Here is a 16309-nt window from a genome sequence, read left to right as displayed (position 1 = left end):
GCGTACTGCGGGCGTCCTTGGCGCTGGACCGGCTCCACCCTCCCAAGTCTCCGCTGGGCCACCGATTCCATGACCTTCTCCTTCACATCTTTTCAGGAAACTGCCCCCTTCTGTGGGCTTGTGTAAGCTCAAGCTGGATGCTGTCAAGAGCAAAGAAAAAGACCCAAGTATCCACATTCAGCCCTTTGGGTTCTGCTCACTCAGGCCAGTTACTTCTCTCACAGGTCATAGCACCTAGGCCACACATGGACATTTCTCAACAGAAGTGCCTTTTTAAAATGCCCTTATAGCTCAACTTGACCAGGAAGCTCCTTGGGAGGGTAAGGTCAAGCACTTCTGTGTACTGTCTACACGCCTCATTTTGGCACCTTTGCCCAAATGATTTATGGTTCAGTGAAGGACACAGACAATACACCCAGAAACGTCTGATGACAAGACAGGGACAGTCTGGGGTCATTACTAGTGTTATGTAAGAAGCCTGCTATAAAGCACTGTACTAGGATCTGTATTTCTAGACAAACCAAGGAACTCGGATTGCTGGATAAAACCCTATCTTTTTAGTCACTACATTAATTATACGGTCACCCTGCTTGGGGCTTCACTCTTGAATCTGTCGGCCTAGCATAGTAGGGGTGGAATCCATTTTTTTCTATTCTTGCCTGATAGTCTTTGTAAATAACTGAATCTATTCTACCTAAGATGTGCTATAATGGGGGCTCTTTCTTATTCCAACAGTATAGAAGAAAGAATCTAATTTGGGGATTCTAAATGACTGTGCCCAGTTTTTCCTCTATTAGCTGGGTCTAATGTACAGTCAGAAACTGAATCAGAAGTAAAATTAGGAGCTTAGAAGGGTCTAGAGGACCTAAAGCACAATATACTTCTTTCCCACTACCATTTTCATGATGAGGAATTGAGTCAGAATAGTTAGAAACAACTAGAATTTTCCAAATTCGGACAACAAAAGCCAAACAAAAGGGACCTGGAACTTATTCCATTGCTTAAATTATTACTGGGAGATAATCTTGGCCTTAGTTCAAAGCTACAGTCACTAAGTCACACCAAATTACTGCCTATTACCGCTCCAGTGTTGTGAATTTACTACTTCCTGTGATAATGCTGAAACATCACAGGAGGGATCAGTGAGAGACTGTGGTTTGAGGGCTGGAATCCGGACAGCTGTGGAACCCTAGGGAAGTCACATCCTTGTCTACAGAAAAAGGGGAACCATCTGCCTCCAGGGATACAGAGGGGAGTCTTCAGTTGTAAGCACTGTCAGGATCTGCTCTGACTCTAGGAAAGCAACAAGATGTGCTAGAATCTTATATTACCCTCTGGAGAGGCCTATTTGACAGTCTTGTAGCAAAACCCCTCTGAGCTGGAGAAGAAAAGGATGGATAAAGACTGACGAAGGAGGAGAGAGGGAGAAAAGAACTTCACTACAGCGGGGAGGGGATAGTGAGGACACTTGGGCAGGGTGGAGTGGGGATGCTTGTTCTCTGGCATGCCGTTTCACATAGATCTGGATTGAAGCCTGAGAACAAGCAGGCAGTGCTCCTTCACTGAAGCTTCTGGTCTAGTCACGTGGTTTACGATGGCGCTGCATCATATGTATGTTTATCGTAAGCTCAAGTACAGCAGGTGGCGAAAAAAGAAAACAAGCACTGGCCATCTTGTCATGTGGGCAGTTCCGACTGCATTCCACCAAGTATGTGAGGGGTGAGACGGTGGTCTTGGGGTCTGTATGCCCCTTAGAGTGAGAAGGTCTCTCTGGGCCAAAGGTGATTTTAATATGTAGAAATCAGGGCCTGTGCGACCAGTTCTGACATGAAAACCAGCCACCTGTCTGGTGTTCAGCTGCAGAAACAGAGCTGTTCCAAGCTGGGAGATAAGCTGGCTGTGCCAGACACCTTGAGAGAGTCACAGCTTCCTACACGGTGTGTTTCCAGGGGGCTTACCAGTTAGTCTGATTGCACAGGTCCTGTGACCCCCTGAATTCCTACTCGAGTAGCTGTTGTGAGCCTCCTGGCCTCCCGACTCGGGCTCTTGACACTCCCCTAACCTGGGATACCCTGCCTGCTCCTCTCCCTAAGTACCCGTCAACCTTCCTCAAGCCTTCCAGCTTCCAAAGACCTCCTCCAAAGGAACGTCTTGTTCTTGGCTGAGTCATCCCTTCGGTGACCTGTCACTACCGCCTTGTAACACATCTTCACGTTATGGTCCGCAATATTTAAATACTGTGATTAACTGGGGCGCCTGGATGGCTCAGTTGGTTAGGCGACCGATTTCGGCTCAGGTCATGATCTCACAGTTTGTGAATTCGAGCCCCACGTCGGGCTCTGTGCTGACAGCTCAGAGGCTGGAGCCTGCTTCGGATTCTGTGCCTTCCCCTTTCTCTACCCCTCCCCTGCTCATGCTGTGTGTCTCTCGGCCTCTCAATAACAAATAAACATTTTTAAAAAGTTTAAAAATAAACTAATACATACATACATACATACATACTGCAATTAACTTTACCCAAACCAATTACCCTCAGTCTCTCACCAGGTATACTCCGCGAGAGCAGCAATCTTGCTGCACCCAGAATAGTGAATGCTAAACGTATGTGTCAGCACAGGCTTAGGTTAGAACCCCGGCCTCAGGTCACCGGGACCAAAGGAAGAGAACATACACACCTGACCTGTTCCACATGCGACCACTCAGGCAGTTTCAAGCGTGAACTTACAAATGCTGATGGCAAGAAAAGGACCCCAAGCTCATAGGAACGGATCATCAGCTGGGCACCATTCTTCTCTAATGCTCCCCAGGCGGCCTTGGACAGATTCGCGCTGCAGGGACAAGGACACAGAAAGGGCTGACTCGATGAGGTATTTCAGTGCAGGTCAAACTTTCACAGCTGCAAGACCCTGGTCAAAAACACAGATAGCTGCAATCACATTCATTCAGTGTTTGGCAGAATAATGCGTTTTTTAGAAATGGAACGTTAAATCCTGCCGTGCTATAATCCCCAAGATGTATCTAATCAATTTGGGATAGCTTCATCCTCATCTGCATTTTCCCCCGAGGACAGCTATTAAAATGATCAGCCTTTCTTAGATTATTTTTTCCCCTGTCCAAAGGCCTTTCTTTCCATGACTCTGGTGTAGCCAGGGTGCCTGTGTTACATAACAAAGTAGCACGTAAGAAAAAATCACGTCAATATAATCTTACATAACATCTTACGCTTCACACTCCTTTTTTCTGCCTTTAGTTTGGGGCAGGAAGTGCTCATTTCTACTTTCAGTCTAAAGAAAACAACTGAGGGTTCCTGATCGGCATCTGTATCCATATAGTAATGGTGTGTTCAGAATCATGTTTTATACGGGCAGAGAGTGGTGGGTATGCCTAAAAATGACAGGATGCAGCGGAAGTGAGCCTTGGAAGTGACCAGAGAGAAGGTGCCAAGATGCCATCAGGATGCTCGGAACAGACCTAAGCTCTGCAGTATCTTCCCTAGAAACATGCTCTCCTGCACCAAACCAGGCCGAGGACTCTCACTTGCCACTCATTGTAAACCCATCATCAACGGGTTTTTCCTCAACAAGGCTCACCCAAATTCTACTTTGTTTTAAGAATATGGAATATTCTCAGCTATTCAGACCCTTAGAGCCTGACTTCATGGAAAACAGAATTATTTCAAGATTATTTCACTGGGGCATCAAGTATTCTTCTAAAGCAAGCCATAATAGGAAATCAGAGAGTCAAAGAGAAACAGTTACCAAGTAAGGTGAAAAGTGTCATCTCTGTTGAAGGTCCTACGGGAACAGAGGAGGACTATGGAAATCAGAGCTAAGAAAACCGTTAAAACAATTAAGCTAACAAAGTATATGGACAGACATCCCTACCTTCTTTAATGGACCATACTGAGAACAAGAAACTACTTTGATGCTCAAGGGCCACTATCATGAATACCATGGTCTGTGATGGATCATAAAAATGGAAAATGCAGGGGTCATAGGACCCTAGGAAAATGGTTTACTTTCCAAGTCCAAGATAATAGCTTGCTTTTAGGTCTCTCACCCATTAGTAAGACACGGTGACCTCCTGGGCAAAGCCACAGGTCTAATGGCACAACCAATTAGTGAGTGTGAAGTAGAAGCAGTCTCCTTTGGAATATCTCCCCCACTTTCTATGTTAGTGCCTGACTGCTCCCTTGACTTGTAGCATCTAACCATCACAGGCCAGGGGAACTTTCTAGCAGGCCGGTTTTCATTCTTTACTAGTCACATTTTCTTCTTGAGGGCTTATTCCAAGGTAAAGATCAATGGAGGGGCTCAGTTGGTTAAGTGGCCAAATTCGGGTCAGATCATGATCTCACAGTTCGTGAGTTCAAGCCCCTCGTCAAGCTCTGTGCTGAGCCTGGAGCCTGCTTCAGATTCTGTGTCTCCCTCTCTCTGCCCCTCCTCTGCTCATGCTCTGCCTCTCTCTCAAAAACAAAGAAAAACAAAAAAGGTCAAAGGAGACTATGAAGATCCCTCTTCAGATAGTTTCTTCCAATCCCTCCTTTGTATTTAGCTTCTAATAGAATTCTAAGCATCCGGAACCTTAAACTATATCCTTTATAATTGGACTGAAAGTCACTTGTAAGCTGTTGAGGTGATAAATCAATATTCCTTGAAAGAACATCTCTAATGATTTTTTTTTTTTTAATATCTAAATACACTCTGGATCACTGGTACCCAGGGCAGCCAGGACAAGGGGTATTTTTCCCAAACTCTAACCCTGCCTGCAGTGTGTGTGGTGTAGACAGGTACCTCTAAGTGTCCAGCAGAAACCCAGGTATCTTGTGGGTGTCACAGGGACACCACGAGGTTGCCTATGACAAACTCTTTTGTTTCCAAAACTCCAAAGGAGTTATAACTTTTCTCTTCCATTCAGGATCTATGCCCACAGCAGGTCTTGGCTTCTTGCTGTGGCCACTGCCATTACTCAAGTTCATTTCTACCTTGTTCTCTGTCCTTGTTCTTTCAGTTTTCTTCTGACTCCTACTGGATGGAGCTGCCCTCTCCCTTGCCAATGCTCAGGTTTATTTTGTTGTTGCTGGGGGTCAAATGATGCTTTATCAAAGAGGGTTGGGTTTTTCATTTACTTACATTCTTGAGGGTATGGAAGGATTCTGAAAGTTGAGGATTCTAAAGGACAGCCAAAGTTGTACTGCCCAACAGAAACTTTGCCCAAGCTGCTAAGTAAAGGTGAATCAAACTGGCTTCTGGGGGACAAGTGGGTGGCAGTCACAGTTCAACCAGAGAAGCAGAACCACTAGAGTGTGTACAAAATACATATAATTTACAGAAATTTGACTTAAGTAATTGCAGGAGCTTTTAAAGCAGTCTCTAAAGGCCATCTTTGCCCTGATGCTGGAGTTTGAAGTCTGTAGGGCTGACAGAAGTCAGGGAAGGATGGATACACAGGAAGGATGGATACACAAGCTAGAACCACAGGCAAGGAGCTAAAGCCACAAGTAGAGACTAAAACCATGCCTATTCATGTTGCCTCTGGCACTGGGGGTGTAGGTGTCCTGCAGAAGCTGGGCCCTTCACCACGGAGCTAAACACACCAGGTGAGACCCAGGTATTAGAGAAGCTGAAGCAGGATCCTGCAGAGGGTGCAAAAGTCACAAGTCCTGCCGCTGCTTCTTGCCAACAGAGTGAGCTGGCTCAAAAGGACAACGTGTGGGTTATAAAAAGAGCTGCTACTTCCCATCTGCCCTCCAAATCTCCAACAACAATCTCATCTGGGGCCCACCCCAACCAGAAACATACAAGGGAATTCTGGAAAAACGAAGTTCAGCCTAAGCTGAACAGACACATTGCAAACCCACGACAGGATTTGCTGCTGAGTCCCCAACTAAGTTACTCAATGGTCAGTTATTCAACTCGGCAATTTATAGACCCCTTAATGACAGAGCCCATCTGGCAGATGACCCTGCCACAGCTCATAGAACATGCCTGCTAATTAGGGACCTGATCTCAGTCCCTAATATGGAAATTTTGCCCAACACTTAAACCTTTAAGAGTATGTTTAAACTGACTGACAATGTGTAACAAAGTTCCTAAAGGAAAGCTCAGGAAAGCATCGGATTCCACCCAAGATGCATGGAGAAGGCAGGCAGGCCAATGTTGAGAAAAGATCCGGGGACCCCCAATCAGGAGAGAGGATTTCTGTCCTGGCTTCCCCACTAACAGCAACATGCCAAGGCGCTCTTCTTCCCATTCATTTCTTGTCTCTAGAATGACGGGGTTTTGGTCCATGAGGCCATAATCCCTTCCTGGACAACAGTCTACAATGACTAGACACGTTCACATCTAACTAGACAGCTGCCCTCCCCCTATGTATTCCAGCCAGAAAGAATCCATGATTTTCACTGGGAGGTCACTGTTGGGAGCCTTATCTCCATGTTCAGGGGAACATGCTGGGGAAACAGCCATGCAACAACGGAGAAGGGAGCAATGAAGGTGACCTCTGAGACAATCTTTAAAAGCTTAAAATCGGGTATCTCCAGTAGTATCATCTGCCACCTCCCAGCATTTGGTTTGAGCGGCTCATTGAGTTTACTTTCAAGATTCAGAACTTTACTTACATATTTTCATTTTTACTTGAAGTATTGTTGACATATCAATTTTGAGTATACAACAGTGATTTGACAATTACATACATTACAAAATGCTCACAAGAAGTAGGAGTTCAGATTTTGTTAGAAGGTGTACAAAAACGTAAAGATGACTGTTATGGGAACATGTGTCCACTGAAAACATTTCTTTCATCATTAGCCCTCAATCTAGGCAGCAGCTGCAAAGAGTGCAGACAAAGCTAGCAGGCTGAGCTTTTAGCAAGACATCTTAGACGACCAGAGCTGGGGGATGGGATACTTTCACAGACAGATGCAAAAAACAGAATGTTGGCAGTAGATGTAAGAGGAGATGTGGACAGAAAGGCTGTGTGACAAGGAGAGAAAAGCACAAACTCTAGCTAATGGTGCTGTCACTCCTGTCCTAAAACTCCGCAGGCAGTATGCGTGTCCCCCCACCCCACCCCGGTTACCTTCTGTTTTGCATTTACATTGCATTTTTTTTCTTGTATTGCCCTTGGGCTCTGTTGCTTTCTATGTACTGAAAGAAAGTTTCACGAGTGATGTGGGAAGATACTCACTGTGAAGATTCAAGCTGTATATAGATATACATAAGGAAATAAGGTTTAATTTTGATGGACTCGGTCACATTTCCTTCTAAAAAGTCTTTCCAATCTAGACTGCCACCAACAATGTACAAGACACTCTTTTCTTCGATCCTTGAGAACACTGGATGGGTATCTATGAAAATTTTTGCTAAATAATAGGCAAAATAGATCTCATTTCGATCTGATTTCGGATTACTAGTGGTGGTCAGTATTTTTAACCATATTTATTGGACATCTAGGTTTAATTCTATGAAGTGACCATTTTAAAATTATGTTACTTGTCTTTTTTATTAGTACACAGGTATGCAGTAGTTTCCTATAGCTGCCCTGCCATAAATTTAGTGACCGAAAAACAGCACAAATTTACCATCTTATACTTGTGGAGATTACAAGTCTGAAATGGGACGTGCTGGACTAAAATCAGGGCGCTGGCAGGGTTGTATTTCTTCTGGAGGCTCTAGGGAAGAATTCATTTCCTCGTTTCTTCCAGTTCTTAGAGGCCACCTACATTCTCTGTGTCTCCAATTCCTCCACCCTCAAAGGCCAACAAGGTCAGCGGTCATACTGCCTTCACTCTGGACTTCTCCCTCTTCTGCACTGGGGCGCCTCTGTGATTACACTGAGCCCTTTCAGGTCACCTCCCACATGATAAGGTCAGTTGATTAGCAAACTTAATTCCATCTGCTACCTTCACAGGGTCTGGGAATTAGGGCATCTTTGAGGAGCCATTACTTTGCCTCCCAGGGCTTTTCATGTATTATAACTATGCTGCAAATGTTCTCCCAGTTTGTTAAAGTTATTTATGAAAATTCTTTATATTTCAGAAGATCTTGCTTGCTTTTTTTCCCTTTTTGAGGAGGAGTTATCCAAGTTGGAATTTTTTCCTTTACATCTTCTGAGGATGAGGTCTTGTGTAGAAAACCTCATCCATCCTCAAAGGGTGTCTTCCGATGAAATCAATTTCTAAAATATTTTTGAAGCCCAAAAGCCCATCAATTTTTTAATGGCCAAGTGCATTTTTTGTGCCAACTACTAAATCTTTGCCTACTACAATGGCATGAGAATATCCTTCAGTTTTCACAGCATAGTTTTAGCTTTCTTACTTAGGTCTATCATCTATCTGTAATTAATCTGTTTATGGCCTAAGTTAGGCCATGGCTTGATTATTCTGCATCAATATCCAAATGCCTTACCACCATTTACTGAAAACAACCACCTTCCTCCAGGTGCCTTTATCAAAAGTCTCTGATTACATCTATTTCTGGAGTCTATTCCATTGATAAGAATATCTAGTCTTATATTAATACCAGTCTTATTCCCATTTTATGCCAAATCTTCAAATCAGGTACTGTAAGTACGCTTCTTTAAAACCATCCTGGCTATTTTAGATCCTTTGTATATATGTGTAAGTTTTTTTTTCTTTTTAGTGTTTATTTTTGACAGAGAGAGAGAGAGAGAGAGAGAGACAGAGACAGAGCGCAAGCAGGGGAGGAGAGGAAAGAGAGGGAGACACAGAATCTGAAGCAGGCTCCAGGTTCTGAGCTGTGAGCATAGAGCCCGATGTGGGGCTTGAACCCACAAACTGAGATCATGACCTGAGCCGAAGTTGGACGCTTAACTGACTGAACCACCCAGTTGCCCCAATATACATGTAAATGTTGTATCAGCTTGTTCTTCTCTAAAATTCTTCTGCCACTTCTAAACACCTTGCATATTCAAATTGTAGAATCAGCTTGTTGATTTTTTACAAAAACTCTGCTGGGATTTTGATCAGGATTGTAATGAAATCTATCAAAGAAGCAGGGAGCAACTGATGTCAATATTGACTCTTTTAATCCATGAACAGGTTATATCTCCACACATTTAAATTCTTATTTATTTATTATTTATTTTTGTTTGAAAGTTTTTTTTAATATATGAAACTTATTGTCAAATTGGTTTCCATACAACACCCAGGGCTCACCCCAAAAGATGCCCTCTTCAATGCCCATCACCTACCCTTCCCTCCCTCCAACCACCCCCCCCCCCCATCAACCTTCAGTTTGTTCTCAGTTTTTAAAAGTCTCTTATGCTTTGGCTCTCTCCCACTCTAACCTCATTTTTTTCCCCCTCCCCCTCCCCCATGGGTTTCTGTTAAGTTTCTCAGGATCCACATAAGAGTGAAAACATATGGTATCTGTCTTTCTCTGTATGGCTTATTTCACTTAGCATAACACTCTCCAGTTCCATCCACGTTGCTACAAAGGGCCATATTTCATTCTTTCTCATTGCCACGTAGTACTCCATTGTGTATATAAACCACAATTTTTTTATCCATTCATCAGTTGATGGACATTTAGGCTTTTTCCACAATTTGGCTATTGTTGAGAGTGCTGCTATAAACATTGGGGTACAAGTGCCCCTATGCATCAGTACTCCTGTATCCCTTGGGTAAATTCCTAGCAGTGCTACTGCTGGGTCATAGGGTAGGTCTATTTTTAATTTTTTGAGGAACCTCCACAGTATTTTCCAGAGTGGCTGCACCAGTTTGCATTCCCACCAACAGTGCAAGAGGGTTCCCATTTCTCCACATCCTCTCCAGCATCTATAGTCTCCTGATCTGTTCATTTTGGCCACTCTGACTGGCATGAGGTGATATCTGAGTGTGGTTTTGATTTGTATTTCCCTGCGATGTTGGAGTGATGTTGAGCATCTTTTCATGTGCCTGTTGGCCATCTGGATGTCTTCTTTAGAGAAGTGTCTATTCATGTTTTCTGCCCATTTCTTCACTGGATTGTTTTTTGGGTGTGGAGTTTGGTGAGCTCTTTATAGATTTTGGATACTAGCCCTTTGTCTGATATGTCATTTGCAAATACCTTTTCCCATTCCATTGGTTGCCTTTTAGTTTTGTTGATTGTTTCCTTTGCTGTGCAGAAACTTTTTATCTTCATGAGGTCCCAATAGTTCATTTTTGCTTTTAATTCCCTTGCCTTTGGGGATGTGTCAAGTAAGAAATTGCTACGGCTGAGATCAGAGAGGTCTTTTCCTGCTTTCTCCTCTAGGGTTTTGATGGTTTCCTGTCTCACATTCAGGTCCTTTATCCATTTTGAGTTTATTTTTGTGAATGGTGTGAGAAAGTGGTCTAGTTTCATTCTTCTGTATGTTGCTGTCCAGTTCTCCCAACACCATTTGTTAAAGAGACTGTTTTTTTTCCATTGGATATTCTTTCCTGCTTTGTCAAAGATTAGTTGGCCATAGTTTTGTGGGTCTAGTTCTGGGGTTTCTATTCCATTGGTCTATGTGTCTGTTTTTGTGCCAATACCATGCTGTCTTGATGATTATAGCTTTGTAGTAGAGGCTAAAGTCTGGGATTGTGATGCCTCCTGCTTTGGTCTTCTTCAAAATTACTTTGGCTGTTCGGGGCCTGTTGTGGTTCCATATGAATTTTAGGATTGTTTGTTCTAGCTTCAAGAAGAATGGTGGTGCAATTTTGATTGGGATTGCATTGAATGTGTAGATAGCTTTGAGTAGTATTGACATTTTAACAATATTTATTCTTCCAACCCATGAGCACAGAATGTTTTTCCATGTCTTTATATCTTCTTCAATTTCCTTCATAAGCTTTCCATACTTTTCAGCATACAGATCTTGTACATCTTTGGTTAGATTTATTCCTAGGTATTTTATGCTTCTTGGTGCAATTGTGAATGGGATCAGTTTCTTTATTTGTCTTTCTGTTCCTTCATTATTCGTGTATAAGAATGAAACTGATTTCTGTACATTGATTTTGTATCCTGCAACTTTGCTGAATTCATGTATCAGTTCTAGCAGACTTTTGGTGGAGTCTATCGGATTTTCCATGTATAATATCATGTCATCTGCAAAAAGAGAAAGCTTGACTTCATCTTTGCCAATTTTGATGCCTTTGATTTCCTTTTGTTGTCTGATTGCTGATGTTAGCACTTCCAACACTATGTTAAACAACAATGGTGAGAGTGGACATCCCTGTCGTGTTCCTGATCTCAGGGGGAAAGCTCTCAGTTTTTCCCCATTGAGGATGATATTAGCTGTGAGCTTTTCATAGATGGCTTTTATGATGTTTAAGTATGTTCCTTCTATCCTGACTTTCTCGAGGGTTTTTATTAAGAAACGACAATGAATTTTGTCAAATGCTTTTTCTGCATCCATTGACAGGATCATATGGTTCTTATCTTTTCTTTATTAATGTGATGTATCACGTTGATTGATTTGTGAATGTTGAACCAGCCCTGCATCCCAGGAATGATTCCCACTTGATCATGGTGAATAATTCTTTTTATATGCTGTTGAATTCGATTTGCTAGTATCTTATTGAGAATTTTTGCATCCATATTCATCAGGGATATTGGCCTGTAGTTCTCTTTTTTTACTGGGTCTCTGTCTGCTTTAGGAATCAAAGTAATACTGGCTTCATAGAATGAGTCTGGAAGTTTTCCTTCTCCTTCTATTTCTTGGAATAGCTTGAGAAGGATAGGTATTATCTCTGCTTTAAATGTCTGGTAGAATTCCCCAGGGAAGCCATCTGGTCCTGGGCTCTTATTTGTTGGGAGATTTTTGATGACTGATTCAATTTCTTTGCTGGTTATGGGTCTGTTCAAGCTTTCTATTTCCTCCTGATTGAGTTTTGGAAGTATGTGGGTGTTTAGGAATTTGTCCATTTCTTCCAGGTTGTCCAGTTTGTTGGCATATAATTTTTCATAGTATTCCCTGATAACTGCTTGTATCTCTGAGGGATTGGTTGTAATAATTCCATTTTCATTCATGATTTTATCTATTTGGGTCATCTCCCTTTTCTTTTTGAGAAGCCTGGCTAGAGGTTTATCAATTTTGTTTATTTTTTCAAAAAACCAACTCTTGGTTTCATTGATCTGCTCTACAGTTTTTTTAGATTCTATATTGTTTATTTCTGCTCTGATCTCTATTATTTCTCTTCTTCTGCTGGATTTAGGGTGTCTTTGCTGCTCTGCTTCTATTTCCTTTAGGTGTGCTGTTAGATTTTGTATTTGGGATTTTTCTTGTTTCTGGAGATAGGCCTGGATTGCAATGTATTTTCCTCTCAGGACTGCCTTCGCTGCATCCCAAAGCATTTGGATTGTTGTATTTTCATTTTCATTTGTTTCCATATATTTTTTAATTTCTTCTCTAATTGCCTGGTTGACCCATTCATTCTTTAGTAGGGTGTTCTTTAACCTCCATGCTTTTGGAGGTTTCCAGACTTTTTCCTGTGGTTGATTTCAAGCTTCATAGCATTGTGGTCTGAAAGTATGCATGGTATAATTTCAATTCTTGTAAACTTATGAAGGGCTGTTTTGTGACCCAGTATGTGATCTACCTTGGAGAATGTTCCATGTGCACTCGAGAAGAAAGTATCATCTGTTGCTTTGGCATGCAGAGTTCTAAATACATCTGTCAAGTCCATCTGATCTAATGTATCATTCAGGGCCCTTGTTTCTTTATTGACCATGTGTCTATATTATCTATCCATTGTTGTAAGTTGGGTATTAATGTCCCCTGCAATTACCACATTCTTGTCAATAAGGTTGCTTATGTTTGTGAGTAATTGTTTTATATATTTGGGGGCTCCTGTATTCGGCGCATAGACATTTATAATTGTTAGTTCTAGATGGATAGATCCTGTAATTATTATATAATGCCCTTCTTTATCTCTTGTTACAGCCTTTAAAGTCTAGTTTGTCTGATATAAGTATGGCTACTCCAGCTCTCTTTTGACTTCCAGTAGCATGATAAATAGTTCTCCATCCCCTCACTTTCAATCTGAAGGTGTCCTCAGGTCTAAAATGAGTCTCTTGTAGACAGCAAATAGATGGGTCTTGTTTTTTTATCCATTCTGATACCCTATGTCTTTTGGTTGGCACATTTAGTCCATTTACACCCATGTTATTATAGAAAGATATGGGTTTAGAGTCATTGTGATGTCTGTAGGTTTCATGCTTGTAGCAATGTCTCTGGTACTTTGTCTCACAGGATCCCCCTTAGGATCTCTTGTAGGGCTGGTTTAGTGGTGACGAATTCCTTCAGTTTTTGTTTGTTTGGGAAGACCTTTATCTCCTTCTATTCTAAATGACAGACTTAGTGGATAAAGGATTCTCAGCTGCATATTTTTTCTGTTCATCACATTGAAGATTTCCTGCCATTCCTTTCTGGCCTGCCAAGTTTCAGTAGAGAGATCAGTCACGAGTCTTATAGGTCTCCCTTTATATGTTAGGGCACGTTTATCCCTTGCTGCTTTCAGAATTTTCTCTTTATCCTTGTATTTTGCCAGTTTCACTATGATAAGTCATGCATAAGATCGATTCAAGTTACGTCTGAAGGGAGTTCTCTGTGCCTCTTGGATTTCAATGCCTTTTTCCTTCCCCAGATCAGGAAAGTTCTCAGCTATTATTTCTTCAAGTATACCTTCAGCACCTTTCCCTCTCTCTTCCTCCTCTGGAATACCAATTATGCGTAGATTATTTCTCTTTAGTGCATCACTTAGTTCTTTAATTTTCCCCTCATACTCCTGGATTTTTTTTTCTCTCTCTTTTCCTCGGCTTTTTCCATAGTTTTATCTTCTAGTTCACCTATTCTCTCCTCTGCCTCTTCAATCCGAGCTGTAGTCGTCTCCATTTTATTTTGCAGCTCGTTAATAGCATTTTTTAGCTCCTCCTGGCTGTTCCTTAGTCCCTTGACGTCTGTAGCAATAGATTCTCTGCTGTCCTTTATACTGTTTTCAAGCCCAGCGATTAATTTTATGACTATTATTCTAAATTCACTTTCTGTTATATTGTTTAAATAATTTTTGATCAGTTCGTTAGCTGTCGTTATTTCCTGGAGGTTTTTTTGAGGGTAATTTTTCCGTTTCGTCATTTTGGATAGTCCCTGGAGTGGTGCAGAACTGCAGGACACTTTCCCTGTGCTGTCTTGAATAACTTGTGTTGGTGAGCGGGGACGCAGTCAGACCTGATGTCTGCCCCCAGCCCACCGCTGGGGCCACAGTCAGACTGGTGTGTGCCTTCTCTTTCCCTCTCCTAGGGGCGGGATTCACTGTGGGGTGGCGTGGCCCGTCTGGGCTACTTGCACACTGCCAGGCTTGTGGTGCTGGGGATCTGGTGTATTAGCTGGGGTGGATTGGCAAGGTGCACAGGGGCGGGAGGGGAAGGCTCAGCTCGCTTTTCCTTTGGAGATCCGCTTTGGGAGGGGCCCTGCAGCACCAGGAGGGAGTCAGACCCGCTGGAGGGATGGATCCGCAGAAGCACAGCGTTGGGTGTTTGCGTGTTTGCACGGTGCAAGCAAGTTCCGTGACGGGAACTGGTTCCCTTTGGGATTTTGGCTGGGGGACGGGCGAGGGAGATGGTGCTGGCAAGCGCCTTTGTTCCCCGCCAAGCTGTGCTCTGTCGTCCGAGGCTCAACAACTCTCCCTCCCGTTGTCCTCCAGCCCTCCCGCTCTCCGAGCAGAGCTGTTAGCTTGTAACCTTCCAGATGTTAAGTCCCGCTTGCTGTCCGAAAATACTCCGTCCAGCCCCTCCGCTTTTGCCAGCCAGACTCGGGGGCTCTGCTTGGCAGGCAGGCCGCCCCTCCACCCCGGCTCCCTCCCGCCAGTCCGTGCAGCGCGCACCACCTCGCCGCCCTTCCTACCCTCTTCCGTGGGCCTCTCGTCTGCGCTTGGCTCCGGAGACTCCGTTCTGCTAGTCTTCTGGCGGTTTTCTGGGTTATTTAGGCAGGTGTGGGTGGAATCTAAGTGATCAGCAGGACGCGGTGAGCCCAGTGTCCTCCTACGCCGCCATCTTCCCAGAAGCCTCTCTAAATTTTTCAACAGTGTTTTATGTACAGTTTTCAGTGTAGATGTCTTCCACAGCTTTTGTTAATTTTTAGCTATTTGATGCTTTTGATGGTTTTTAACTCCTTATTTACAACCTACAAATAAAGATAGTTCTACTTCCTTATGATCTTTGTGCCTTCAAATATCTCATCTTATTATACTAGCTATATTACAAAAAAAAATCTCATTTAGTCTTCAATCTATTATATCCATTCATAAAGCTTCTCCCCATACTACTATACTGCAATCATTCAAAGTCACAGAAATCCTCCACATTATCAAATCCAATGGAAATTTCTTTTACCTCACCTTATTCGATCTCTTAGCAGCATGAAACTTTCATACCCCATCCAGAATCCTCCCTTAAAAAGGAAGCATTTTTCCTTGAATTTCCAAAGGTAAACTGTGGTTTTCTACTTTCAATCTAATCTCTCTGGTCACTTCTACCTGATCTCTAAATACTGGAGTGCCAGGAATGTGTCTTACCCCATGTCAAAATACTAAAAAACACTGGTTCCGGGCTCTTGAAAAGATGGGCAGAGACAGGCCACAGAAGATTCTTAAAGTCTCAATGAAGAGACACTTAAAACCCCAAGTTTCACACCGATAAGAAAATAATCTCAATTTATCATGAGCCAAAGCCAATAGAAAATAGTATTAGATTTCCAAGAGCTTCAGGTAATTGGTTGGATGGAAATTTAAAGTTAAATGTATTTAAAATGATTTGAGTAAAATAAAAAATGATACAAAAATGCAAATGTGACAACAGCAGTTAATACCCAGCGCATACTACATACCACCCACTGTTTCATCTGTTGTTTATCTTTTAATTTATTAATTCTCATTCTAAACTACTAGATGTCTATACTTATAGTATATCTATAATATTATCCTAATTTAACTGAGGAGAAAAATCAAAGTTAAATAATTTGCCCATGGATTCACAGGTAGTAGGTGATGAAGCATGAATGTGAACCCTGCAGCCCGACTCTAAGTTATAAACCACAAAGCACACTGTATTTTTACAAAGTCCCAAAGTGAAAAACATAGCCACTGAAATCAGAAACTCAATTGATACATAAAATAACACACCAGTTGCAGCTACAAACAAAACTAATGGACTAGAAGAGAGATCTTAAAGATATCATGTAGATAGCAACCCAGAGGCAAAGCACTGAAAAATAAATTGCTAAAGATTGGAAAGGTTTAACATGCATTTAGTAAGAGTTATAAAAGTAAAAAAAGGTAAGTTACGCT

General features: G+C 42.3%; 1 protein-coding gene across 6 annotated transcripts in view; it reads right to left on the bottom strand.

Annotated features, from left to right (window-relative positions):
- TDP1 (tyrosyl-DNA phosphodiesterase 1) overlaps positions 1 to 16309 on the bottom strand; it is a 92646-nt gene that overhangs the window by 20068 nt on the left and 56269 nt on the right. For 4 of the 6 annotated variants that reach the window (XM_042990332.1, XM_042990335.1, XM_007094970.3 and 1 more), the window contains one exon: positions 2726 to 2828. In XM_042990332.1, coding sequence (XP_042846266.1) covers positions 2726 to 2828 — 103 coding nt within the window. Of the gene's footprint in view, positions 1 to 2725; positions 2829 to 2849; positions 2907 to 15102; positions 15148 to 16309 lie in introns of those variants that run through there. The other 2 variants (XM_042990337.1, XM_042990338.1) reach the window with 2 other exon arrangements.

The sequence above is a fragment of the Panthera tigris genome, chromosome B3, assembly GCF_018350195.1.
Source record: "Panthera tigris isolate Pti1 chromosome B3, P.tigris_Pti1_mat1.1, whole genome shotgun sequence".
In the NCBI taxonomy this organism is placed as follows: Eukaryota; Metazoa; Chordata; class Mammalia; order Carnivora; family Felidae; genus Panthera; species Panthera tigris.
The sequence above is the reverse complement of the archived record's forward strand: the minus strand, read 5'-3'. Positions and strand labels throughout refer to the sequence as shown.